This window comes from Argiope bruennichi, chromosome 11 (genome assembly GCF_947563725.1).
Source record: "Argiope bruennichi chromosome 11, qqArgBrue1.1, whole genome shotgun sequence".
NCBI lineage: Eukaryota > Metazoa > Arthropoda > Arachnida > Araneae > Araneidae > Argiope > Argiope bruennichi.
Window position 1 is genome coordinate 2,675,273 of NC_079161.1, and position 27,616 is coordinate 2,702,888.

The 27,616-nt window shown below is 29.3% G+C and overlaps 1 protein-coding gene across 50 annotated transcripts in view; it reads left to right on the forward strand.

Annotated features, from left to right (window-relative positions):
- LOC129957578 (uncharacterized PE-PGRS family protein PE_PGRS54-like) overlaps positions 1-27,616 on the forward strand; it is a 173,601-nt gene that overhangs the window by 101,427 nt on the left and 44,558 nt on the right. For 46 of the 50 annotated variants that reach the window (XM_056069970.1, XM_056069994.1, XM_056069966.1 and 43 more), the window contains 17 exons: positions 144-200; positions 4,544-4,579; positions 6,194-6,217; positions 6,522-6,536; positions 6,659-6,682; positions 6,834-6,848; positions 6,971-6,994; positions 7,149-7,169; positions 9,098-9,157; positions 10,767-10,817; positions 13,908-13,973; positions 14,738-14,794; positions 16,382-16,438; positions 20,246-20,293; positions 22,079-22,144; positions 25,580-25,636; positions 27,398-27,433. In XM_056069970.1, the coding sequence (XP_055925945.1) occupies positions 144-200; positions 4,544-4,579; positions 6,194-6,217; positions 6,522-6,536; positions 6,659-6,682; positions 6,834-6,848; positions 6,971-6,994; positions 7,149-7,169; positions 9,098-9,157; positions 10,767-10,817; positions 13,908-13,973; positions 14,738-14,794; positions 16,382-16,438; positions 20,246-20,293; positions 22,079-22,144; positions 25,580-25,636; positions 27,398-27,433 (714 nt within the window). The remainder of the gene's footprint in view (positions 1-143; positions 201-4,543; positions 4,580-6,193; positions 6,218-6,521; positions 6,537-6,658; positions 6,683-6,833; positions 6,849-6,970; positions 6,995-7,148; positions 7,170-9,097; positions 9,158-10,766; positions 10,818-13,907; positions 13,974-14,737; positions 14,795-16,381; positions 16,439-20,245; positions 20,294-22,078; positions 22,145-25,579; positions 25,637-27,397; positions 27,434-27,616) is intronic. The other 4 variants (XM_056069967.1, XM_056069946.1, XM_056069956.1 and 1 more) reach the window with 4 other exon arrangements.

Below are 27,616 nucleotides of genomic sequence, written 5' to 3' on the forward strand. Positions count from 1 at the left end.
TGTAATACTATATATATAGAGTAATAAAAAGAATTATAATTTTACACATATTAAAAGTAGAATATTTCGATCTACATGTTAAATCGCATGAAATTTATTCATGAGATGATATATTGCTAACTTCATACTTTCATTCTATTTAGATGACTCAGATTCAAGTGCCTCGGGCATGGATGGAGGCGGGCCAGGAAGTCGAGGAGGTAAATGTACTTTGAAAATTCATGTAAAATTTTGCTAACTGAGAATTTTCAGTTTCAGGCAATCTGGATATAGTGATTAAATTTATTGAAAAATAAATAAATTCCTCATTGAAATATATTTCTACATTGAATTACATTCAAATGCAAGAATTTTTGATATCATATTCAATGAATTTCTGAAAAAATGTTACATCAGTTTTTAAATGCCATGATTATGAATAGGGTTGCAATGTAAACTAAATTTGCTTCAATTTTCTTAATATGGAATTCTTAATGCGGAACAAATGAATAAGCTGTTCATGAAAGAAAACATTTTTCTTTTACAAAAGTTGTTCCTTACATCATGAATGAACGTTCAGAAAACGTCGAAGGAGTTGAAAAAACCTTTGAGCAGCTCGTTCCATAGAAAAATGTGATGAGAGGAGTACGAACAGGAAGTCCACCATTCAGGAATACCTGCCAAAAGGAAACAGCTGTTAATAGCAGTGAGCATCGCTTCTTAAACTCGTCATTTATCACGCCGTCAGAAATGATGTTTACCTTAAGACCCAGTAGGAGTAATCTTTACATAAAATTCTCGCGTGCTCTCTAAGAAAGTTAATCTCCCGAAGAAAATCCTGTACCCCAGTATCCGTGACCATTCTGGTCACTGAACGGTTTGGTATAAAAATAGGAATACAATATTCCTTGGCATGTGTTCAGCATTTTTGCTGAATCTGTCGTGTGGTCCTCTGCGAGCGTTTTGAGGATCAATTCCCAGCATAGCGTCCGAAAATCGAATTTGCATTCCAGAATTGTGTTTCTCAACTTACTAAAAAAGGAGGTTTTCGATACATGTCTACAAATCTAATCTAAAGACAACACACCCAATTTCAGCTATGGAGTGTTTTATATTAATCCAAACACCAGCCTACAAAAAAAAATTCTTGTTTGTAAATTTTTAGTTTATTTATATGAGCAATGATGATGTCATTCCAAAATACAAACTAAATTTTATGTAACACGTAAGGAATTTTTTTACAAATGACGATGAAAAAATTAACAAAATGCAGTATAATGCATACAGTTGCAATTGTAGTTACTATTAACTAAACACAATAATGCTGTTCATTTACAATATTATGATAACTTTTGTGTTTTTCTTGAAGTCAAGAAGCTTCTTTTTCGGGTTTTTCGTTTACGGTCCACATCACTGTCTCTTTTTAAAGACCAACAGTAATCGGCCATCCCACCGTCTTTGATATCTGCGTTCCATCTTCTTTATATAATGGTTAAATCTTTCACTTTGCTCGTCACTCATTTTTCCTAAATTGTCTGGGAAGTATTCCAAATGTGAGTAAAGGAAGTGAATTTTAATGCTCATATTGTACCCCAAAAGATGATAAGTACGTAATAACTCAGTTACAAGTTCTTTGTAATTTTCTTTTCTCTCATTTCCCAAAAACCCTTCTACGACATCTTTAAATGCAACCCAAGTCTGCTTCTCTCTATTTGTTTTACATTGTTCAAAATTGGAATCTTTAACTAATTTCTTTATTTGTGTTCCATCAAATATACCTTCTTTAATTTTAGCGCTAGATCCTTTTGGGAACTTCGATATAAGATACTCAAAACATTTTCCACCTTTATCCAAAGCTTTCACAAACTGCTTTATGAGTCCCAATTTTATATGAAGTGGGGGGCAATAAAATATTTTGTGGATCCATTAAATATTTATTTAAAATATTCCTCTTACCAGGAATCCATTCTTGTCTTTTAGGCCATATCTTTTTTATCCAATGACTTTCTCTGTCCCTGCTATCCCATTCACAAATAAAGCACGGGAATTTAATAAATCCACTTTGTTGCCCGAGAAACAGACCTATAACCTTTAAGTCACCACATATTGCCTACTTGTGTTCAGTGTATTTTATTTTAGTGAGAAGCATCTCCATACTTTCATATGTTTCTTTCATGAAAACGGAATATGCAACTGGAACTGATGCAAGTTTAGATTCGTTATGCAATAAAACTGCTTTTAGACTCCTCTTTGAGGAATCTATAAATAGTCACTAATCATTCGGATTATAAGGAATATTATCTTCTAATTCATGTAACAAACCAGGCACAATAAACCAAGAAGTTATCATATTTGAAAAATGATAAAAATTGCTTTTCTCGATTCCTGTATCAACTAAAAGACGTATGTGTCGTTAATAAATTTTTCTCTTTTAATCGAGAATTTAATAATTCTGCATTTTCTTTAGTTAAACCTAAATCACGAATTAAGTTATTTTATTCGGCTTCATTAAATTTTTCAGGTACTTCATTTTTCACTGTGAAATCCAAGTCTTTTTCATCACATTCGATTTCAGATATATTAGCACTATCAAAAGCCTCAGGTCCTGTCGGGACAGGAATATTTTCACAATGTGCTACAGGTCTTATAGCAGACTTTAAATTTGGGTAAACAATGTTTGATTCCGATCGCTTATTATATCCTGCAATTTTACACAAACAGAAATAACAATCATCCACATGGTTCTGCGTTTCAAGCCATACCATAGGTATTCGAAAAGGTAAAGATAAACACTTACCTAATCCCATTTCTTAACTTTTCTACGCAGGAACGACAGGTGAAATGCGGCTCCCAATATTTGTCTTGGTCGCCCAGTTTCATACCGAAGTACCAAAAGTAGGCCTTCTTAACGAAGGAAGTGATCGTATTTCATTGTTTTTTTAACATATATTCTCCACAAATGTAGCAAAATAAATTTCGATCATTCTCACAACATTTCAGGGAACTTCTTCTTCTTCTTGCGTACAGCCGACCACCCCGCCACCACTGAACGTAGCAGTATCGACAGGATTTGTTGTGACCGACTGCTATAACATTTCAGGGAACTACTCGCCATATGAGAAACACAATAAAAAGGGCACAGTTCAACGATAAAGAAATACAGGAAAATTAAAACATAAACAGTAGAACAACTGCAAACGTGATTGCTTTTGATTTGACGAACAATTTTTTTAGAATAAATATAATGCAAGACAGTACTGCCATCTATGTTTTGCATTTTAAAATAAAGGAATTTTTAAATACAATTATAAGTATTTATTCAATATAAATGTATTATTTAATTTCAATGAAGTAAGAGGTTTTCAGAATTTATTTAAAAAAATAAACATACATACTTTATTAATTTATCCTATCCAAATCGCAAAAAATCTGTGTATTTTTACTTATTTAAAAAAACTTACTTTTCAAAAAAACTGTACGTGACACGTTAAAAGTGATATTATTTTTGAAATAAACATGCCAAAATACATAAAAAACATCTATTACTTTTAAAACAAGAAATTGTTGCAGGCTGGTGTAATGTTAAAAATATATTTTACAACTTAATTGAAGTCTTCAACCTGGAATTCGTCAAATTCTCGTGGTGACGATTTCTAGTAAATATCGGACACGGGCAAGTTAAAACGTAGTTCCTTAGCTTAATAATTACACTCCTAAAACTCGGATGGCGCAACAGGTATTTATGAATAATGACACTGTTCCGAAAACGCAAAACAATTAATTGAGAAAATTCGTACCAGCAAATCAGGCAATTTAAGATAAATGTTATTTCTTGATATGGCCGTAATGAAGTAAAATTCAAAATTTTTGCTGGTTTAACTTTCACTGAGTATATATATAAATATATATATTGTTGAAAAACAAAAGACAATCCAAATCGTCACTTTTATTTATTTCTCTACAGATCAACGTGATCACCTTCCACTAAAACGAAATTAAAACATGCATATAAGGGATGCACATACGTTAATTTGCAAAATTTGGAAGAATTTTCTGTATTTAGGTGTAACGTTATAGGAATAATGCAGTCAGTGCCAGTTGAACAATAAAAGAAGTGCACAATTATATTCGCAAAAGACTTATACCCTAGACTTCATTCTTATCCAAATACAAACCATCCTATCTAAATTTCCGATTTTTTTCTGGTGTATTTATATACAGCATTGAATATCTGATTGAACAAATAAATGAAAATCACAGTTATTCATAAAGCCGAAGTGTGAACATAATTGTTTTAATATATAATAGAATAATTAAGTTTGTTGCAAATATATGATACCAGAGTGACCAAAAAAAAGTGTAGGAAATGTATAATTTTCAACGTGAATCTCTTTACACACTTTTTTATATTTTATATCTAAGGAGATTCATGGTTTGGTGTACAGGAATGAAGAAACTAATCACCCTGAAATTGAGATAAGGTTTCTCCTACAGCGCGTCTATAAATTGTCAGCGAAATACTAAAATAATACATTATTCTGATTTATTAATAATTTTCTTTTAGATGGAAGTGGCCCTAGTTTGCCCGGATTAAATGGAGGTGAGCTATGTATGATTTACTTTTGCTATTTGACATTCTTAGTGTAATTATGAAACCAACGTGGCCATTTTCTCTCCCTCCTAACACCCGAGATTTTTCTTTACTTGCGCAATCAGTCAAGCGTGACAAAAATATTCTGAAAATACGAATAACGGAAAAAATAAGCTATTGGTATTTTTCCTAATTCAAATGAATGTACTGTTATTCATTTAATTCGTAAAATTTAAGAATTACGATGATTTAATATTTTTTTCATTTTTCATCTATCATCATTTGTTGCGATTTGACTCCCCTCACTTTTTTAGATTCTGACCTAGGTTTAAATAGCGTGTTGTTATTAATATTATGGCATTATGACAAGGACAAAGAGACAGTGGAAGATTTGAAACATTAGGTCTAAAAGGCACCAAGATCTTACAATTGTATTGATACAATTATATATCAAGTTTCAGCATTTTATTTCAAATATCATCTCGCATTCTTACGTATGGCAAAAGAAGTTTCCATAGATGTATAACGACATAGGCATGATGAGGTACCAATGAGTCTATTAATCTTTCTGCTGTTTCCGACATTTGTGCTCGAAAACAAGGCGACAATATGACATTATTTTTCTAATTTAAATTTCGCATTCGTATGAGCATTATTTGCAATTATTAAAATCAACTGCTTTTCGTAAGCCATATTTAGAGGCGAGATAATTTTTTTTCGATTTCATAATTCATTAAAAAATGTGTTGTTATTGTTGTCTTGTTCAGTAGTGCAATAGGATTTGATCTGTCCAAAAGTGTATAAAACGGCTTTGGCCACATCAGTAACTTCAGTAGAGTAGAGGAGTTGATGCAGTGAATCGAGATGGATCTTGAAGAGCTTCGCCAAAATGGCTGGGCAATCAAATGTGTGGTTCGAGGAGAGTGCAGTATCAATGCAGTGAGAACAACTTCTGTAGCGTCGATGGCCATCGGAAGATATTTTTCATTTCATTAAAACATTTATCAAGCTTAAATATTCATTTGGAAATTTTAAAACTTGTGAATTAAAATAAGCAAAATTGGTATTTCTATAATATGAATTCATTTAAATATTATTTTAGTCATTTCTTTCTGTTATTTTTCGTAGGATTATTTAAGGATGTTAGATTTCTTCCAATTGCTTACTAATAACCTTTTCTGAAACGTTTCATAAAAATGATTAAGAATTACTACGTAAATAGGATTTTAAAATCTTTGCTGTGTTTCAAGCTGAACGTATCAATACTGATTCCATGCGGATTTAAGTTTTTACTCTTTTTACAGTAAATCAAATTTGACTGTTTTAACTTCAGGTATAACAGAACCAGTAATTTTTGTAACTTGAATATTAATAGAAATATAATGAAAAATAAATAAGTTTATTATAAAATCTTTTTTAATAAATTTGAAAACTTAATTTTTGATATTTTCATAGTTATCCTTCCAAAGCACGAAAAATAGATTTGCTGAATCAAAATTAATAAACTTTAAAGAATTCAATATTTCAAAACGAAAAAAAAATTCTATTTATGCTTTTCTGTGTTTTAATAAAGAATGGGAAAAATGCTTTCTTTTGATATATAATATTCATTTCTACTTTCAGGAAACTTGGATTTGTCTAATTTAGGTGAGTCCAAATTCTAGTGTCAACTTCACACTTTAATGCAAATACTATGAAAATAGACTACATGAATTAGATAATTTTCCGAATTAATTTTCGGAAGCGATATAATATTGTTCAATATATATTTCTGGAAATTCATATTTAAATAAATAAGCCTTGTATTAATTGTTGATTATTTTCTATAAATTTCCTGAAAATTAAGAAATATGCGCTACGAAGTGATAATGTTTTCTATATTTTAATTGAATAAGTACAAATTTATTTTATTTATTAACTAATGCCCAATTTACTTTTTTTGAAATTTCAGATTTGTCTGACCTAAGTGAGTTTAAATTAAAAATTTTCATTTCATATTTGAATTTTTATCTTATTATCATGAAACATATCTATATGAATTAAATTTTACAAGATTTGTTTTATATTGTTCATTATATCCAATTTTAGGTAACATTGATTTATCCAAATTGGGTGAGTGTCAATTGATGAATATTTATTATACATCTCTTGAAACTTAAAAAGTATGCACTACAAAGAATTACATTTCTCAACATTTTTTGTAATATAGTCAAACTGATTTTAAATTGCAATTGATTCTCTCTTCTCTTTTTGAAAAATTTAGATCTATCTGACTTAAGTGAGTCTGAATTTAAAATTTCTATTTTATATCTGATACTTTATCTGAATATTATGTAAAATGTCTATATGAATTACATTTACAAAATTCATTTTAATACTGTCAACATTATCCTATTTTAGGTAATATAGATTTATCCAACTTGGGTGAGTTCAATATCTATTATTAATAGTTTGAAAATTTATAATTTTTATAAAAGTATGAAGAATTTAATTTAAAGTTTCACAACATTTTAGAAAAAACCAAGAAAAATAGCTTTTCTTTGAAATTAATGTTCTCATTTTTCTCTATGTATTTCAGATTTGTCATCTTTAAGTGGAGGTGAGTTCAAAATTGCAATTATTTTATGGCTTGGAATTTAATCTATCTCACTCCATATATATTAAATTTATAATTTTATTCATCAGTTATATAAAGTAATAATGTAAGTGGGAGATGATTGATTTAAAATTAGATTAGTAGTCTTTTAAATTTATCATTTACTTATTAATCATTAGCTGCTTTTGTATAGTTCTTTGTTAAATCATAATGCGAGCAGACTTTTGTCCTTTTCCGATTCATGTTAACACAGTAACCGCTTTTTGGTGAAATGTAATTAATATTTGTAAAAGGAGTACTCTGAATGTTCACAATTTTGCTCACATTTAACGATTTTGAGCAGAGATAATCACATCTTTCAAAGTGTGTTTCCAAAAAGGATCGGAGATACCATTCTTTTTATTTATGATTATGATTTAATAAAATGAATACTATTTAATAAAAAGCATTTTTATAGATTTTTCCAAAATGCAAAATTCAGCCCGCCGACTAGTTTACAGCTGGATTCCAAATTTTATCTATTAAAACAATAATTTTCTTTTGATAAAAATGTTTGCATGCAAATCTGGGTAAAATATTCACTCGAAACACCGAAGATTATTTTAGAAACGCTAGACAAAAAAGAATGTCAAAATAATTCAAATATGTCAAGATTCTGATGTTTTGTTTCTTGATAATGCTATATTTACTTCATATAAGATATATTTAAAAAATTACCTCTTGCAAAAATTCACTTGTTCTTTTTGATTTAAACTGATCAGATGCAAATATATTTTTCAAAAAGTTTTTAATTTTTTATTCCACTTTTATAAAGTTTAAGTTATAAAAAAATTCAGTTTTATTTTCATGTGCTTGGGGATTGAGATTTGGCACGTGTTCGTATTTTAAATGACCATATACTATTTTGATATTTTTGCACATAAATCGTCAGTCACTCGTTAATTAGATTTGTTTCCGTCTGTTTGGCGTCAAAATGTAATGGGTTTTTAAACATACATATTCTGGTTAATATTTAGAAGAGAGATAAACAAATTTTATTGCTTAGTTCGCTTACACAATTTTGTATTATTTTTCAATATTGATGCCGATGCATTAATTACAATTATATTTCTCTATTTTCTTTTGTTTTTCTTCTGTCGGCGATATTTGCTATAAAAATATTTTTACACGATTTATTATTTTTTTTTATAATTTCAACATCTGAATCTTTATTTAATATTAACTTGTAAATTATGCTCATTTATCTCTTTTATCACAACCACTCATGTAGATTTAGATGAATACAAAATGCATATTTATAATTTACTTATACACATGCAAAAAAATAATATACTTATTTTCAAATGCACAGTGTCATAGATCCAGTAATCTATTGCTAATTTTATTCATGATAAAAAAAGATGGAAAAATCGGACTTTTATTGTTATTCTTAGAATTATATTATATTTTGAATTATATTAGTCTTATAATTCTACATTAGAGATACAAATTCTTCAAAAATTAATTCACAAATAAGTTTGGGTTCCTTCAATAAATACATATTATTTAAAAAAAAATTTTTACTTATTTCTCCACTTTATTCTTTTATACATGTCATAATTTTTTATTACATTGAAAATTGTAAGGAATTCACTAATTGGTTACTAATTATGTTCTTAATTAAGATCGGTTACTAATTATGTTCTTAATTAAGATCGGTTACTAATTAATTCTTAATTAAGCAGACTTGAGCAAATTTTCTAAACTTCAGTGCATACAGGTTAAAAAATTCTATTCAAAAAAGTTTCGTTTATGCGCTTGAAATTAATTAAAATGAAACCATGAAGTACAAATGAAAAATCTCGCATCTTTACTACATGAAATGCCTAAATATATTTTTTTTCTTTTCTTTTAAAGGAAATATTAATGAATTTTATATTTCTGTTTTTTAGTTGACTTAAGTGACTTGAGTGGATTAGGTGGCATAGGTGGGGATTCCAGTGGATCTGGAGGTAATCCGAATAAATTCTTTTTTAAATTTAGGTTCTCAGATCTAATGATTGATACATACGTTGAATAAAAGTTTCCTCTCTGTTTTAAAAATTGATTACTTCGATTTCTAAAAATAAAAATAAAAGGCATAATCAAACATTTAAAAAAATCATAAGCTGTTTGTTCCTTATACGAAAATTAATGTTAGGGAGATTTAAACGTGTTCTCTACTAATAAATACGGCAAGTTAGTAGATTTTTATTATGATCTTCATGATAAAAATATGAAAGTTTTCATTTAAACCTAAACACACAGAAAGTGGACATATGAGTAAAAATTTTAAATGACTTTAAAATTTTTTTTTATATACTAAAAAGCAGTATTTTTTTGTTTATACTTACAATAGTAAAATATCTTATTGTATTTTCTGAAAAGAATGAACATTTCATCCATTTTTATGGTGTTTTAGAGCTATTGCATATATGAATGCAACTGAAAAAAAATCGATTCGAAATTTTCCTTTTTCTACAAAGATGCTGAATAAAAAAATGCTAAAATCACAGCACAGTTGTCTTTTCTACAAATTTCAATAGGTTTATTTTTAAAAAATTTTTTTAATTTTTTGCTCTTTGTCTAAAACAAATATTCATATTATTTTTGTCTTGTTTGGCCCATGTGGATTTGGTGGTTTAGGTGGAGGATCCAGTGTATCCAGGGGTAATTTAATTGTACCTATTAAATGTTTTTGCTTAAATCTGTAAAGAATATAATGTGGGTGTTTATTAAAAATTTTGAGAGTTCTTTTTGTTAATAAATAGATAATTTGATTAAGCGAAATGCAGAACATTATACGAAATTTGTTTTTTATACGCGAATTTTACTGGATAATAAATGAAATAGTGTAGTAGTTTCAAGTAGTAGTACTATAAGTGAGAGCGCTATATAAATAATAATTATTAAAATAATTTTCACAGATTGCTAAAAAACAGAATTTTCTTTCAAATATTTAGAGGTCAAGGTTAAAAAATTATGAAGGAAAATAAAATAGAAATATGAATGAAAGTTATAAAAATATAATATATATATAGAATAGAATTTTATTTTTAACTCTTTTTAATTTAATTTAACAAATCAGTACTTTATTTCTTCCCCACTTTTTTCTTTGACCAGTAGATCTTTAATAAAGTTTTTTATATTTTATGAAAGGTATTATTTTTTATTCTGTATTTTATTAATCAGTATTAATGATTCAATTATTATTAAATGCTAAAAATTATTGTATTTAATTTTTATTTAAATATATAAAGATAATTCATAATTTATTTACTAAGAAATCATCTATTCAATAAAAAAAAGCTATTGAGTGATAAATAGGTTTTGAAAATGTTCAAATATTTATATTGTCATCGATTGTACACTTGTACAGAATTTCTGTACTGCTCTCCATGAGGAAGCTATTACACTACACGAGGAAGAAAGTAAAAAGTAATTACAATAATCTATGTTTAGTAACATAAAGCAAGTTAATTAAGAGCCTACAGAAAACTTCTGTAGTATTCTCTCTTCACTTTGGTTTAAATTTCGTTTAAGTGCTTTTCGCTTGAATTATTTATATTAATTATGTTTTAGATGGAGAAGGCGGGGATGGATCCGGGGACGATTACAGTGATTACAGCTCAGGTAATTTAAAGGCATTTTTTTAATGTGTCTAAAGTACAGATTGTAATACATCAGATTAATAAAAGTTTCACGATTTCTTTAAAATATTGTGAAAATAATTTTTTTTTCTTTAAATGAAATGAAAAAGTACAAATCAAAGATTCAAAGAAGTCCGGCTCAGGTAATAAGCAAGAATGTTAATGAACAAATTAGAAATAAAGTAAATTTAATTTCAACCGTATATAAAATTGTACCTAAACGTATATTTAAATAATCATTAGAAAACTGTGAGTAAAAATTTTAAATTACTTAAAAAAAAAAGTTTTTTTATATACTAAAAAGCAATATTTTTGTTTTTGTTAATAATTACAATAGTAAAATATTTTATTGTATTTTCTGAAAAGAATGAACATATCATCCATTTTCAAGGCGTTTTAGAACTATTGCTGGTATGAATACAAATGAAAAAATCGATTCAAAATTTTCAATTTTCTACAAAGATGCTGAATAAAAAAAATGCTGAAATCATGGCACAGTTGTCTTTTCTACAAATTTCAATAGGTTTATTTTTATTTATTTATTTTTTTATTTTTTTGCTCTTTGTCTAAAACAAATATTCATATTATTTTTGTCTTGGTTGGCCCATGTGGATTTGGCGGTTTAGGTAGAGGATTCAGTGTATCCGGGGGTAATTTAAGCGCATCTATTTAATTTTTTTTGCTTAAATCTGTAAAGAATAAAATGTGAGTGTTTATTAAAAATTTTGAGAGTTCTCTTTTTTAATAAATAGATAATATGACTCATTTGCTTTCAGCGAAATGCAGAGCATTATACGAAGTTTGGTTTTTATACGCGAATTTTACTGGATAAAAAATGAATTAGTGTAGTAATTTCAAGTAGTAGTACTATATAAGTGAGAGCGCTATATAAATAACAATAATTAAAATAATTTTCACAGATTGCTAAAAAACAGAATTTTCTTTTAAATATTTACAGGTCAAGATTAAAAAATTATGAAGGAAAATAAAATCGAAATATGAATGAAAGTTATAAAAATATATTATATATATAAAATAGAATTTTATTTTTAACTCTTTTTAATTTAATTTAACAAATCAGTACTTTATTGCTTCCCCACTTTTTTAATCTTTAATACGTTTATTTATATTTTATGGAAAGTATTATTTATTATTTTGTATTTTATTAATCAGTATTAATGATTCAATTATTATTAATTGTTAAAAATTATTGTATTTAAATTTTATATAAATATATAACGATAATACATAATTTATTTAATAAGAAATCATCTGTTCAATAAAAAGAAGCAATTGAGTGATAAATAGGCTTTGAAAATGTTCAAATATTTATATTGTCATCGATTGTATACTTGTACAGAATTTCTGTACTGCTCTCTATGAGGAAACTATTACATTACACTAGGAAGAAAGTAAAAAGTAATTACAAAAATCTATGTTTAGAAACATAAAGCAAGTTAATTAAGAGCCTACAGAAAACTTCTGGAGTATTCTCTCTTCACTGCGGTTTAAATTTCGTTTAAGTGCTTTTCGCATGAATTATTTATATTATTTAGAGATTTATTTATTTAGAGAAAGTTTCAAAAGTCATAATTTGCGAATCACTGAAATTAGAAAAATTCTTCGTGCAAAAGCTGTTAAAATTTATTATACAGTCAAATTTCTAAGTGGAATAGATGATATTATAAACCGCCCTTCAGTTCACCATGTGACCTGGAGATGTGTTTCATAGGAAAATGAAATACGAAGTATCTAAAGATGATGTTCTTTCATATTCTATGTTAGTGAACGGAAGACGAATATTCAGGAGAAAAGTGGGGTTTGCTCGTCTTACAGTCAGGCTCCCGAATGAAAGGTGATAAACTTACGATTCCTTAACTATCAGGGCTTTATGACAAAAGAAATTGCATCCGTAGACAAAGAATAATAAATCGAGAACAAGCGCGCATGTACAGGAATCCAGAAATAGATATATTGAATCCAATAACATTCTCTTCGCGGCACCATTTCATCATTTACCGGCGTTGAGGTTGGATACCATGGGGGTAGAGGGGAGGAATCTGATGACATTTTTTCCTCCAGATATTGTTTCCAGTGAAATCAGTTTGTAGTTGAGAAGTGGGTTTAAGAAATCAATATAATTAAATTGCAGATGTTGAAAAATTATCACCATAATAAAAGTTTATTATGATAAAATTGGGACAGTGATCTATTCATTAATGATATATCTTTAACAATAATTGTAATAGTTAAATGAAATTGTTGAAGCTCCGACATTTTACACTTTCTCTGAACTGCATGTTAATCTTTAATTCGCTCGACATTTATTTTTGCACCTCCTGTATTTCTTGGCAATATAGAACCTACAACAACATTTCAATGACAGTTTTCAAGAAGAAAGTATATTTAAAGTATTAAACGAAGGATGGATTTGAGTTTTGCTCACAAATTGGTGTCATGAAAATCTTTTCTATAAAAAATATATTCTGAAATATCCGTTTTAATTTATATAGTTTCTAAATTTTTCTGACAATAAATATCTTTTTTTTTAAATTAATTTTTGTAAGTTTTTTAAAAAGGCAACTTAATTCTGAAACATTGTTTTGTCGAATTTTATTTCTTCAAAGTACGGTTTTAAAGATCTGGGTTGAGATTACATCTAAAAGAAGAATAACACTTCGAACATATTTCTCTAAAAAATGGAAACATTGGTTTATTAGGAGCCATAGATTCATAGTAATGTAGATTAGATCAAACACGACTGAATGGATCTAATAAAACTATGACGAAATTTAGGCGCTTACATAGAATCTTAAATTATGACACTTGTTCAGAATTTTCATCATTTCATGTGAAACTCTAAATGATAATTATTTTATATTATGAATAGACAATTTTATGTTTATATAGGAATAATAGCTTTTTCTTTTTGAAGACATCACCTTAATAAGGAGAGAAAGAAAGGCAATAAATGCAAGGATTATACAATGTTCTTTGCATCCAATTTTAGTATTTCTTGAATTCTCATTTAAGCTATTGCACAAATGATAATTATAACACGTATTTCATGTAGGCCTCTTGTTTGATGGTTCAGATGGATCTGGGGCTTCCGGTTCTGGTTCGGGAGACTACAGCTACGGTAAGTCATTTTGTATTAAATTTATAAAATGAATGAATAATGCATATCACATTGTTTTATATCAATCGCTGGAATTTATCCACATTGGTGGTTGGTGAGAGACCATTTGAATTCAAAAATAAACAAATTTAAAATCGTGGTATTTTGATACATGTCATAGAGATGATATCATTTGTAATTCAACTCATCATATTCCATTAGCTGATTTAGATTTTTAATATAGTTGAAATTAATTTTTGACACCTCCATCTGGGTTACAAATAATACGAATTTGCTACCTAAAAGAAGGGTGATATATATAAGCTCTTAGCGTAATAAATATATTATTTATGAGAGAGACTAAAATTGGTGTAAATATAGTTCATAGAATCTACAAAAAAATGCGGAATATAATTATGATAGCTGAGAAAAAATATATGCATCAGTTTTATGAACAAAAAGTAAGAGAAAGGGCAAAGTATTAAAGCTTATAGAGTAAAATATTTAAAAATTGCTCTAGTGTAAACATTATATCGAAAGTTCTTTATAAAATGAGAAAGGAAGAATTCATTAATACCCAGTATGTTGGCCAATGGATCACTAAAATGAATCAAGACAATCAATCTTCTGTTAATAAATATGGTGAAAATGCACCGTTCTGCTGCAACTATTATTCATTCCCTATTAGCTCCTACGAACATACAGAAGGACATTTTTTTATGTTAAAATAAGTATTCTTTGAATAATTGAAAGATTATTAAATTCAAGAATATATTATATTTTAGGTGATTCAGGATCAGACGCTTCCTCAATAAGTGGAGGTGATTCAGGAAGTGGAGGAGGTGAGCGTATTTGGCAGATTTCTTATATGAATTTGCGAAATATTAAACTGAAATTTCATTTCTAAATTTAAAACATAAAAATGTACGGAAAATGAATGTATTTCATGCTAAAACTTCTAGGCTTAAAGAATCATACTGAATATTTTCAGATTTTCTAAGAATCTTATAATACCCTGGAATGGATAACAACCAATATAGAAACCAACATTTCTCTAATGAATATGGAACAACCGAATTTGTACAGGCCTTCATTGTACTGGCGTTTAAAAATAAATAACTAAATTCAAAAATAGGAAGAACAATCAGGCGATTTAAAATTATAAACTTTTGAAAATGAATTCCTGAAACTTAAATGTATTACTGCCGAGTAATAGGAATGGAAAGGCGGATTTATTGGTCTGGCTGTTTAAGGAGCAAGAATATGGCATCATTTTCTGTTCTGATTTCAAAAGGGTTGGAACTACGTTGAGAAATGAGGTTGGATGATGAGAAGACCACATGAGAGCTTTTCTACGAAGTCTCATAAGTGTAGATTAAATGTCAGAATCGGAAAATGAATAATAATTTTCACCCAATGACTTCTTAACTTTGAATGCCTTGAAAGACTTCCGCTGAATTAATTGTTCATTATTACAAAATGATAATTGGCCAAAATTTAAACATTGCTACTAACTTCAATAGTAAAAGATAAGAAAATAAAAATTTCAGCGACCAACATTTCTTTTCCCTCCTTCAAAACGGATGGTCAATCTATAGTGGACCGAGACAGTTAGTCTCACGGTAACAGCAGTTACATCTAAACAGTTGATAATGAATTATATTTACTTCCGTGATAATGATCAATTTCTTCAATCCATTTAATATTATAAAAAAGGGCTATTTTGAGTTTTTAGACCATGTTTTGATGAGATATGCAGGAGTGTTCCCAAATTCTGTCACGTCTGGCATTGCTTCAGGTAATATAATCGCTAATATCCAATATAAATCCAATCTTTTCTGCAATAAATTATTTATGTCTTTAATTGAATGTGGAATAATCTTGCATGTTTTAAAAATGACCCAATATCCGAATCTACTTAATCAGTTAATTTGCACGTCTTCAGACATAAGCCAAAATTTTACTCGGCTTATCTCTTCAGTTTTCATTAAAATGCGATTATATAAAGAAAATTTCATCAAAGAAGATATTTTTTTTATCAAAGATTTCATATTGCACATGATTGAATCAGTCATCAATAATTCTATCTGACCTCAGCTGAAATTAAGTTTTCTTCGTTTATTAAATTTATAATTTTATTTAAAAATATGAATACATATATTATAATAAGAAATGCAACTGCTTCTTAGATAATCTATACATTGATGGATAATAACGCAACTTAATAAATGTCGTATATATTTCAAAAGCGATTTCTTTATCGCCTTGCTAAAGTATTATTTTTTCAATAGACATTGGTATATTGTAAAAGTCGTTTGATAAAAGGATTATAATTTTCCGTTTATTAAAAATATTTAATTCTTTATTAATTTCCTGAATTTTATGCATAAGATGACAAATGATAAATTTCTACTTTCATTCTATTTTAGATGATTCAGGACTTGGTGACTCAGGTATGGGTGGAAGTGGTCCAGGAAGTGGAGAAGGTGAGCGTTGTCAGATGATTTCAAACAAAAATGCGAATCGTACAATTTCAATTGCATTTAGCTAAAAAATAACTGTAAGAAATTACATGAAAATAATCCTTTTTTACATTTAAAAACTGTTTGTTCATTGAAAGATAACATAAAAAAATTGTATTAATGACATTTCGGCTGAAAAAACTTCCTTAATAAGCTGCACTTTAGCTTCTTAATATTTTTGCATTCATAACATAAGAATTGTACCGATTGTACAGAAATTAACAGAAATTATGAAAATTCATAATTTCAGGTTACTGAAAAAAAAAGTCCTCGAAAAAATGTTAAATTTTTATAAATTCAAAATTTTAATTTGTATGGTTTGTATTATATTGGTTTATAGTATAAACGAGTTAATTTAGCATGTGACGCGGAGTTATGTTTCTGAGAAAAATGGAATAAAAGAAGTTGCTGAAGATCATATTCTATTATGCCGTCAGTAAATGTGCTTATTAACGAGAAAAGTGGACTTTTGCATGTGCCACATATAGGCTCCCCACTGAAAGGTGACACTCTTTATATTCAATAACTATCAACGTCTTACGACGAAAGAAATTGTATCGGCAGATAGAGACGAACGAACCGAGAATAAGCGTCTCTGTACAGAAATTCAGAAATGAATATTCTAAATCCATTAAAATGCCGAAAACGCTGTCGATTGAAATAGTAAGCCATTATTAGTCGATTTTTTTCCTTAAATGCATAGCCATTTCATCCTCTTCTGACAGTATCCTGAAAAAGAATGAGGAGAAGCCTAATGACTTAGGTTTAAATTGAGATGTTTTTTTATCTGTTAATCTGCTACATTTAAAAGCGGGTTTTCAGACTCTGTATTCTTAGCGATGATGTTGAAAAATCTAACAAATCTGTAATTGTCGATTACGGCTATATGCTCACTGTCCCAAATTTGTTTATGATCTTATATTCAATGGTAAAAGTATTATTGGGAAAGGAAAAATATTTTTTTCATCATTTCAATACTCTCTAAACCAGAGATCCATTTGTAACTCGTCTTACATCTTTATCCTCTCTACAACATTCAAACACGTGCAATACTAATCAATATTACTCATTTTGATTGATAGTTTTCAATCAGGCTGTATATTTAATATTTTAAACGAGGGATGATTTGGCTCCTAGTTACCATGTTTGGATAGGACATACAGAAATGCTTTCATATATCAAAATCATTTCTAAGAGTCATAGATTTAGTAAAATCCCGTCTTATGTCCATTTTTTTTCTTCAAATGTAATATCTATGCACTTTCAATCAATGATGTGTTAATTTCTGCAAACTTTCAAAAATGAAAATTAATTCGGTCACACAGTTTTATAAATTTCGTATACTTTTTAATATATGCTATAGTTTCAACAGATATAGGTTAAAATGTATTCTACCAAATAAATGATACACCTAAAATATTTCTTTAGAAACAAGAAGCAATTGCTTATTTGGAGTTTCTGATTCACAAGAATGCAGATTAGATTAGGATAAAATATATTTAACACTTTAATCGAAATGTGGAATCTTCTCAATTTCAAAAATTACCCAACATCCGAATCCACTAAATAAGTCAATTCTCATGTGTTCAAATGTAAGCCATGGGTTTTCTCCCTATATCTAATTCTCTCTATATCTATATTGAATTTTCGTTAAAAAATTTCTTTAAAAAAAGTAAGTATTGTTTCTTATTAGCTCTTGGGCCATATAGCTCGTATTGCATATAATTAAAACAATAGCTAATAATTCTACATGACCTCAACTGAAATTACATAAATTTTCTTCACTTCATTTAACAAATTTTCAATTTTATGTAAAAATATGAATACATGTGTTATAATAAGCAAAACAACTGTTTCTCATATATTCTACAGCACTTTAAAGCATGATAACGTAATGTAGCAAATAGCATACCACTATTATATACTGAAGGGGGTCCGGGACACATAAATCGTCAAATTTTCGAAAATTTTTTTAGCTGAAAAAATCCTGCATGCGTTTCTGCTTAAAATAACATTTAAATCATGTTTCTATCTTAATTAGAACGGGAGATATCATAATTTTTGTTGACCACTGCTTTGAAATTCCAACTGTCAAAAAGGCGTTGCCATGGCAACTTCATCTCTTTAAATGGAAACAAACATTTCCTGGCGTTGTTTTAGTGTAATTTTTGATTTTTTGGAAATAAATTTTTAAAGAATTTATTTTAAATCCTAGATTTAGTTTGTATACAACTCAACTCCTTCAATAATGAAATGAAACGAATAGATTCACTGTTTATTTGAACCTCTGTGTTTACATTTCATGAGACAACGTGCTTTTTAGTTCCCTGCTCTAAAGTTTGTTTTCTTCTAATTTTTTCTGAAAGTTTACGCAGTTATTTGGTTTCATAAGCTGTTAAAATGGGTAGAAAAAGGAAATCTCAACTTTTGCGGTCTGAAATCATGAAAAAAAATCGAAAACAAAACTTGGATTGTGATACTTTGGTAGCTGCTGAAAGCAAAGTTGTTAAACGTTTGGATGAGCGTTGGATGGAAACGTTTGGATGGAAAATTACATCATTTTAAAACAGTCTGTATTGCATGATATTTTATTAAGTTGTTGTTGTTTCTGTTGCAAGCAGAATACATTAGAACTTCACATTGGCAAACAGTTTGGTTTGGCCCAAGATATAAATGTAACTTGCAAGAACTGTTTTTTTTAAATTTTCAAAGAACTCTTCTACGAATGTGATTGAAAATAAGAAAAGCTCATACGATATTAATCGCAGAACAGTGGTTGCTATGACTGAACTGGGAAAAGTACATGAAGGACTTGAAAAATTTTCTTGTATAATGAACTTGCCTTGCACGGATTCTAAATCTTTCACTAGACACTTAAAATCTTTTCATTCTTCTACTCTAGAAAACTTTCAAGAACAACAGAAAGACACTTTAAAAAAAGTTAAAGAAGTTCATGCCCTTCTTTCCAAATCTTCATCTAATATTTTGGATATAGCTGTAAGCTATGATGCTACTTGGCATAAAAGAGGTCACACGTCAAATTACGCTGTGGGGTGTGTGATCGACGTGCTGACCGGATATGTAATTGATCACCAGGTTTCATCGAAAGTTTGTAATCACTGTATTCAAACGAAGAAAGCTTTAGGTAAAGATTCACCGGAATTCGCTGTGTGGCGAAAAGGTCATGCTCCATCTTGTGATGTTAATTACGTTGGATCTTCTGGAGGAATGGAGGTAAATATGGCTTTGAAATTATGGAAGAATTCCGAAAAACTAGGATTTCGATACGTGGAACTGGTTGGAGATGGAGACACTAAAACATTCCTCGAGCTAAAAGCTTCAAATGTTTATGGTAAGGAAGTCTCGATACAAAAAATAGAATGCATAAATCATGTTGGGAAAAGGATGGGGACTGCTTTGAGAAATTTAGTAGATGCTGAAAAGAAAAGAGGCTTTACACTTACAATTTTATGTAAAAATATGAATACATGTGTTATAATAAGCAAAACAACTGTTTCTCATATATTCTACAGCACTTTAAAGCATGATAACGCAATGTAACAAATAGCATACCACTATTATATACTGAAGCATTATTTTTTCAATATGTTTTTCAAAACGTATGCAGTGTTGATATATTATTAAATTTGTTTTATAAAAAGATTATATTTTAAGCAGATTAAAATATTTCAATCTTTATTATTCGCATGAATTTTATGCATAAGATGACAAATGGCATACTGCTAACTTCATACTTTCGTTCTATCTAAGATGATTCAGGATCAGGAGCCTCGGGCATGGGTGGTGGCGGCTCAGGAGGTGAGAGTTTTCAGACGATTTCAAACAAAAATATGCAAAATGCAGAATTTCATTTTCATTTAAAAAGACGATTCCCTAAGAAATGACTCAAAAATTAATGCTTTAAAAAAATCTGTTTTGAATAGGAAATGCAGAAATAGTTCCAAATTCATATCTCGAAAATGAATTATAATAGTAATATATTTAGTAAAATCCTGTATAATTTCTTTTTTTTTCAATTGTAATATCTACAGTCATGTTCAAAATTAAGGACACAAACATAAAATCTAAGAAAAATGAAAAACTATTCATTGTGTTGCCACGAAATTTGGCAGAGAGGTACACTACAATGGAAGAAAGAACATAGACACATAACAACATGGAAATGATTTTAATTAGGAATTAAGAAACAGGGATAACAAAAAGGGTTACATTATGAATCAGAGATAAAGCATTTATCTCGGGAAAAACTTGTCTAATATGGAGTACGACCACCGTGCACTGCTATACAGGCTTCATAACGAGCTTTCATACTGTTTATGAGGGGGTTAATAAATGCTTGGGGCAACAAAGCCCATTCTTCCAAAAAACGCGGCTTTTATCTCTTGAGGTGTATTAAGAGAATGATTACGCTGTGCAATGGCTCTTCCGAGACCATCCCAAACGTGTTCAATAGGAATGAGATACGGAGACCTCGAGAGTAAGTTCATACGTCGAATATTCTCTTCCTCAAGAAAATCATCAACGATCTGGGCTCTGTGTGGACGCGCGTTATCGTCCATAAACATGAAGTCTGGGCCAAAAGCACCCCGGAACAACCTCACATAGGCTTTAAGGATCTCATCCATATAGCGATATACATTGACAGTACCCCCATCGAAGACGTGCAGTGATGTGCGACTGCCCAACATTATGCCAGCTCATACAAGAATTTCTCTGCCACCAAATCTGTCGATTTATCTTACGTAGGAGGGATGATAGTGAGCTCCTCGCTCTCTTCAGATGAAGATTCAACGAGTTTCACACTGTGTGGTGAATCTCGACTCATCACTGAAAAGAACACGTCCCCATTCTTGCTGTGCCCAAGTATGATGTGTTCGGCACCCCAGCAATCGAGCTTTTCTGTTGGATGCAGTCAAAGGGACGCACTCAACATTTTTTCCCACAACAAAGGTTAATATCGTGTTACCGGCCCTTCACAATATATAAAATATAATTTGTTTAAAATTTACTGGTAGCCATTTATAATTACTTTGAAAAATATTTTTGTGGCCTTAATTTTGGACATGAGTGTATTTACTTTTAATGAATAATGTATTAATTTTTAAAAAAATTCAAAATTTGAATTTAATAAGGTAACACTTTTTCGTAAAATAAATATTATAGTATCAATAGATACGAGTTAAAACTTATTCTGCCAATAAGTAAGAAATCTAAAATATTTCTTCTGAAACTGGAAACAATGGCTTATTAGGATCTGTTGGGTCGCAGGAATGGAGATTACATCCAATACGACTGAATCGATTTACCATCCATTCTTCAAGAAATTATTCTTAGCCGAAAATTCAGCTAGTTACACAGAATCCTAAACTAAGAATACTAAACTAAAGTTTAGAATTTCATTTAATTCAAAAAGACAACTATTTTTGCTTATAAAAATACATTTTTATGTTCATACAGAAATCATCCAGAAAGTCAATAAATGCAAAGATTATTCAATGTTCTTTGATTTTAAATATTAACCTTTCTTGAATTCTCATTTAAGCAATTACACACATGATAATTATAACAAGTATTCTCATATAGGTCTCTTGTCTGGTGGCTCAGATGGATCTGGGGCTTCCGGCTCTGGTTCGGGAGACTACAGCGACTGTAAGTTATTTTGTGTTGTAAGAAGAATATTTATAAAATAGTAATTAAAATCAAAATTGTTAAATTGACTGACGTTAATCGTAGGAATTTTCCTCCCCAACAAATTGTGAGAGCTCAATGGAGCTCAAATATAAAAATGTTTTCATTCATGATATTGTGATTTTCTGAGTTTATATCATTCAGTAGAAATGATTTGTAATTAAACTCATTTGGCATTTCTACAGAGATTTACTGTTTTTACCATTCTTTCTTTATGTGTCATGGTGATACCAGTCATAAAAGAAATATGAACTCTGCCATCTACATGAAGGATTTATGTGTATAAATAATTAGCGAAATAAGTAGACTATTTATAATTCTGACATAAATTTATGTAGATGTAAAAAATGCCATTCGTAGAAAGGTATGGAATATAATTCTGTTAACATATGAAAAAAAAAGTAATTTACAGTGTTTTTAAAAACTGCGTTATCATTATGAATAGCAATAATGTAAACCAAACCGTACAATAAAGTTTATAGGACAAAACCTTTAACAATTGCTAAAGTAAATCAACTATTCAAGATTTCTTTTTTCGATTAGAATGGGAATGTTCAATTCTAACTCATCCTGACGATTTACTCACCAACAAGAACCAACATAAACTTTCAATTAGTAATTTATATGCTGGATTGCGCTATTCTGTTGAAAATATTATTCATTTATATTTATGTTGAGATAAATATTTTTTGTACCAATCAGGTTTATATGGTTCACGCATAGGCTCTTAAGGTTCCACTGCCAATCTAGAATGAATAGTTGTCGAGTTGTGATAATGATGACTTATCAAGCATTTTTAGAAGACTGAATTTTAAAAGATTGTATTATTCAGTTATTACAGTTTTCATACTTTTAACGAGATTGAAAATTGTTGATTAACTGGTTTTTAAAAATATTACTGCTGCTAGCCGGAAGGGGAAGTTAGATTCTTTTGTCCGGGGATTAAAGGAAAAGAAATTCAGTACCACATGCATCTATGATTTCAATAAAGTTATTGCTCTGATAATGACAATGAAAGAGAGTGAAAGATGAAGAGCTTTTCTACGATGTCTTGTAAATGTAGATTAAAACTCGGAGAGTGAACATGACTTTTCAACAAAACACTTCTCAGCAATGAAGTTATTTAAAAACTTTCATTGCAATGATTATCCCTTATAGCGAAGTGACCAGTGTCCGAAGTTTTAATAGTGAGGGAGGATGTTGTAAGAAATGAAAATACCACAATTTCACTCATTCAAAACGAATGGCCAATCCAAACTAGACGCGCGCCTCTAGCTTCCTGGCAACATGCATTCAATGAGTCAGTTTATGCTGAATCTAAATTACTCTAGTGATAGAGATCGATTGCTTCCAGCATTTAATACTTTAGACATGTGTTAAGTTCAATTTTCAAAGCTTGCTTTTGGATTAAACATGGGAAATATTTCTAAATTTGTTCACGAGATTCATTGCTATAGATAGTATAACCAGTAATATCTTGTCCAATTTTCCTATTTTCTGAGGAAAATATACCTTCTATTTTTTATCTTCAATCGATTGTAGCATTACGTATTTTAATATATACGTGTATTTAAAATTGACCTAACGCGTAGAACAATATACTCATTTTTAAAAAAACCCTAAAATTAGTTTTAATAAAGTTTAAATAAACTTTTTTTTACATCTGTGTATGTATTGCATTTCCATCCAAAAAAAATATATACCAAGAAATATTTTTTTATAGATTGGGGACTTTGCTTCTCTTATCAGTTATTGAGACATATAATCCTTATTGCATGCGACTAAATAGTTCGTCTTTTAGTTTATTAGATCTTAGTTGATATTTCGTTACCTTTTATCAAGTTCTAATTCCTTTAAGCAAACTCAAAGCTCTTTTATTTATGCAAAGATGTAAGAAGTAAATATTTCATGTTACCAAGAGTTCACTTTTGCTGTTATTATAGAGCTCATCGCCCGGGTTTGCTCAGAGCATATTCATCAGCAGGTGACGAAGATAACAAATGCAATCATTATTCATTCAATATCCGTGACGCACAAGTTTATTCATTTAGGGATTCTGTTTTATCTTTTACATGAATATAAGATCTTTCAAATATTTTCAATCAAGTGGATCTGGTACATCAGGCGGCGCCGGAAATGGCTCGGGTGTTTACAGCTACAATAAATTAGTTTGCACTGAAAATACAATTTTTAAAAAAATAATGAATATCCTAACAAGAGGGGGATAGATTTATGTTCAAACTATTATATATTGTCCATTGATCGAGACCGTATTTCAATTCACAATAAACACGCTTCAATTTTATAAAAAACGTGAACTGTCTAATTTAGCTATTCAACAGAGAAATATTTATTTTCTAACGTATTCTGGGGATGTCCAAGTAACAGAAACATATTTATCGAAAGACAGGCTTTTGCCTTAAAAATATGAAGCGAGAATTATTGTATTGACGATAATAATAAATAGAATTGTAATTATAAAACATGTAATCTATAAGTAAATTTGGATGTATAATTACAATCAAAAGCATACACGGAAGTCATCTATCTTTATGTAAGAAAACATTTTTGATTTTGTAAGTTATAACTCGGGTCAAAAATTATTTAATACAAATATGTAAATAAATATATTAAGAAGAATATTGAAATGGAATAATTGCACGGGAGCAATAAGAGGAATTTAAACTGCTCAGTCATTCTTACCCGCATTTCTGTAACGATGAAATATAATAAAAACATCGATTTTTTTAATGATTCTTCATATATATTACAGTTATATGCTATTGTTTAGCATTATAAAAAATAAAGAATTTTAATACATGATTAGTAAATATCGGATATTCGATTCCGACAGCTTTGCTACAATTTCATTACTCCCAAAATTCAAAATAAACAATGCATAAATCAATATTACGGTGCAAGTAAAAAAACTGTATTACGCAATTTTACATGTTTACAATTATGCATTTGATCAAAAAAATATTATTCGTTCCTAGTAAATTTGCTTGCTGTTCATTTCAATAAAAAACTACTATAAATTTTATAAAAAACTGTTTGAAAATTTTAATTATTTGGCATATATGTGTTTTATTCTGCTTCCTAGTATTTGAAAATACTTCATATACTTTAGAACACTTTGTAATATAATATCAGAATGCGAAGTAAAAAAAAAAAGCTGTTATTTTCTTATTGATATATTCCACGCCATATTAAAATTTATTATTTCCAAAATGCTGCCAAAAAAAAGGAATTTTGTAATACTATATATTTAGAGTAATAAAAAGAATTATAATTGAACACATATTAAAAGTAGAATATTTTGATCTACATATTAAATCGCATGCTATTTATTCATGAGAAGATATAATGCTAACTTAATACTTTCATTCTATTTAGATGACTCAGGATCAAGTGCCTCGGGCATGGATGGAGGCGGGCCAGGAAGTGGAGGAGGTAAATGTACTTTGAAAATTCATGTAAAATTTTGCTAAATGAGAAATTTCAGTTTCAAGCAATTGGTATATAGTGATTAAATTTATTGAAAAATAAATAAATTCCTCATTGAAATATATTTCTACATTGAATTACATTCAAATGCAAAATTTTTGATATCATATTCAATGAATTTCTGAAAAAAATGTTACAACAGTTTTTAAATGCCGTGATTATGAATTGGGTGGCAATGTAGACTAAATTTGCTTCAATTTTCTTAATATGGAATTCTTAATGCGGAACAAATGAATAAGCTGTTCATGAAAGAAAACATTTTTCTTTTACAAAAGTTGTTCCTTACATCATGAATGAACGTTCAAAAAACATAGAAGGAGTTGAAAAAAACTTTGAGCAGCTTGTTCCATAGAAAAATGTTATGAGAGGAGTACGAACAGGAAGTCCACCATTCAGGAATGCCTGCCAAAATGAAACAACAGTTAATAACAGTGAGCATCGCTTCTTAAACTCGTCTTTTATCACGCCGTCAGAAATGATGTTTACCTTAAGACCCAGTAGGAGTAATCTTTACATAAATTTCTCGCGTGCTCTCTTAGAAAGTTAATCTGTCGAAGAAAATCTAGGGTAAAGGTTACAAATAAGAATGCAATATTCCTTCGCATGTGTTCAGCATTTTAGCTGAATCTATCGTGTGGTCCTCGGCGACCGTTTTAAGGATCAATCCCCAGCTTTGTGTCCGAAAATGTGTCAGAATTGTGTTTCTCAGCTTACTAAAAAAGGAGATTCAACCTGGAATTCGTCAAATTCTCGTGGTGACGATTTCTAGTAAATATTGGACACGGGCAAGTTAAAACGTATTTCCTTAGCTTAATAATTACACTCCTAAAACTCGGATGGCGCAACAGGCATTTTTGAATGATGACACTGCTCCGAGAGCGCAAAACAATTAACTGAGAAAATTCGTACCAGCAAATCAGGCAACTTAAGATAAATGTTATTTCTTGATAAGGCCGTAATGAAGTAAAATTCAAAACTTTTGCTGGTTTATGTTTTATTGAGTATATATATATATATATATATATATATATATTGCCTTTTATTCCCTAGAAAGTGTTGAAAAACAAAAGATAATGCAAATCGTCACTTTTATTTACTTCTGTACAGATCCGCGTGATCACCTTCCACTAAAACGAAATTAAAACATGCATATAAGGTATGCACATACGTTAATTTGCAAAATTTGGAAGACTTTTCTGTATTTAGGTGTAACGTTATAGGAATAATGCAGTCAGTGCCAGTTGAACAATAAAAGAAGTGCACAATTATATTCGCAAAAGACTTATACCCTAGACTTCATTCTTATCCAAATACAAACATTCCTATCTAAATTTCCGATTTTTTTCTGGTGTATTTATATACAGCATTGAATATCTGATTGAACAAATAAATGAAAAGCAAAGTTATTCATAAAGCCGAAGTGTGAACATAATTGTTTTAACATAGAATAGAATAATTAAGTTTGTTGCAAATATATGATACCAGAGTGACCAAAAAAAAGTGTAGGAAATGTATAATTTTCAATGTGAATCTTTTTACATACTTTTTTATATTTTATATCTAAGGAGATTCATGGTTTGGTGTACAGGAATGAAGAAACTAATCACCCTGGTGTTGAGATAAGGTTTCTCGTACAGCGCGTCTATAAATTGTCAGCGAAATACTAAAATAATACATTATTCTGATTTATTAATAATTTTCTTTTAGATGGAAGTGGCCCTAGTTTGCCCGGATTAAATGGAGGTGAGCTATGTATGATTTACTTTTGCATTTTGACATTCTTAGTGTAATTATGAAACCAACGTGGCCATTTTCTCTCCCTCCTAACACCCGAGATTTTTCTTTACTTGCGCAATCAGTCAAGCGTGACAAAAATATTCTGAAAATACGAATAACGGAAAAAATAAGCTATTGGTATTTTTCCTA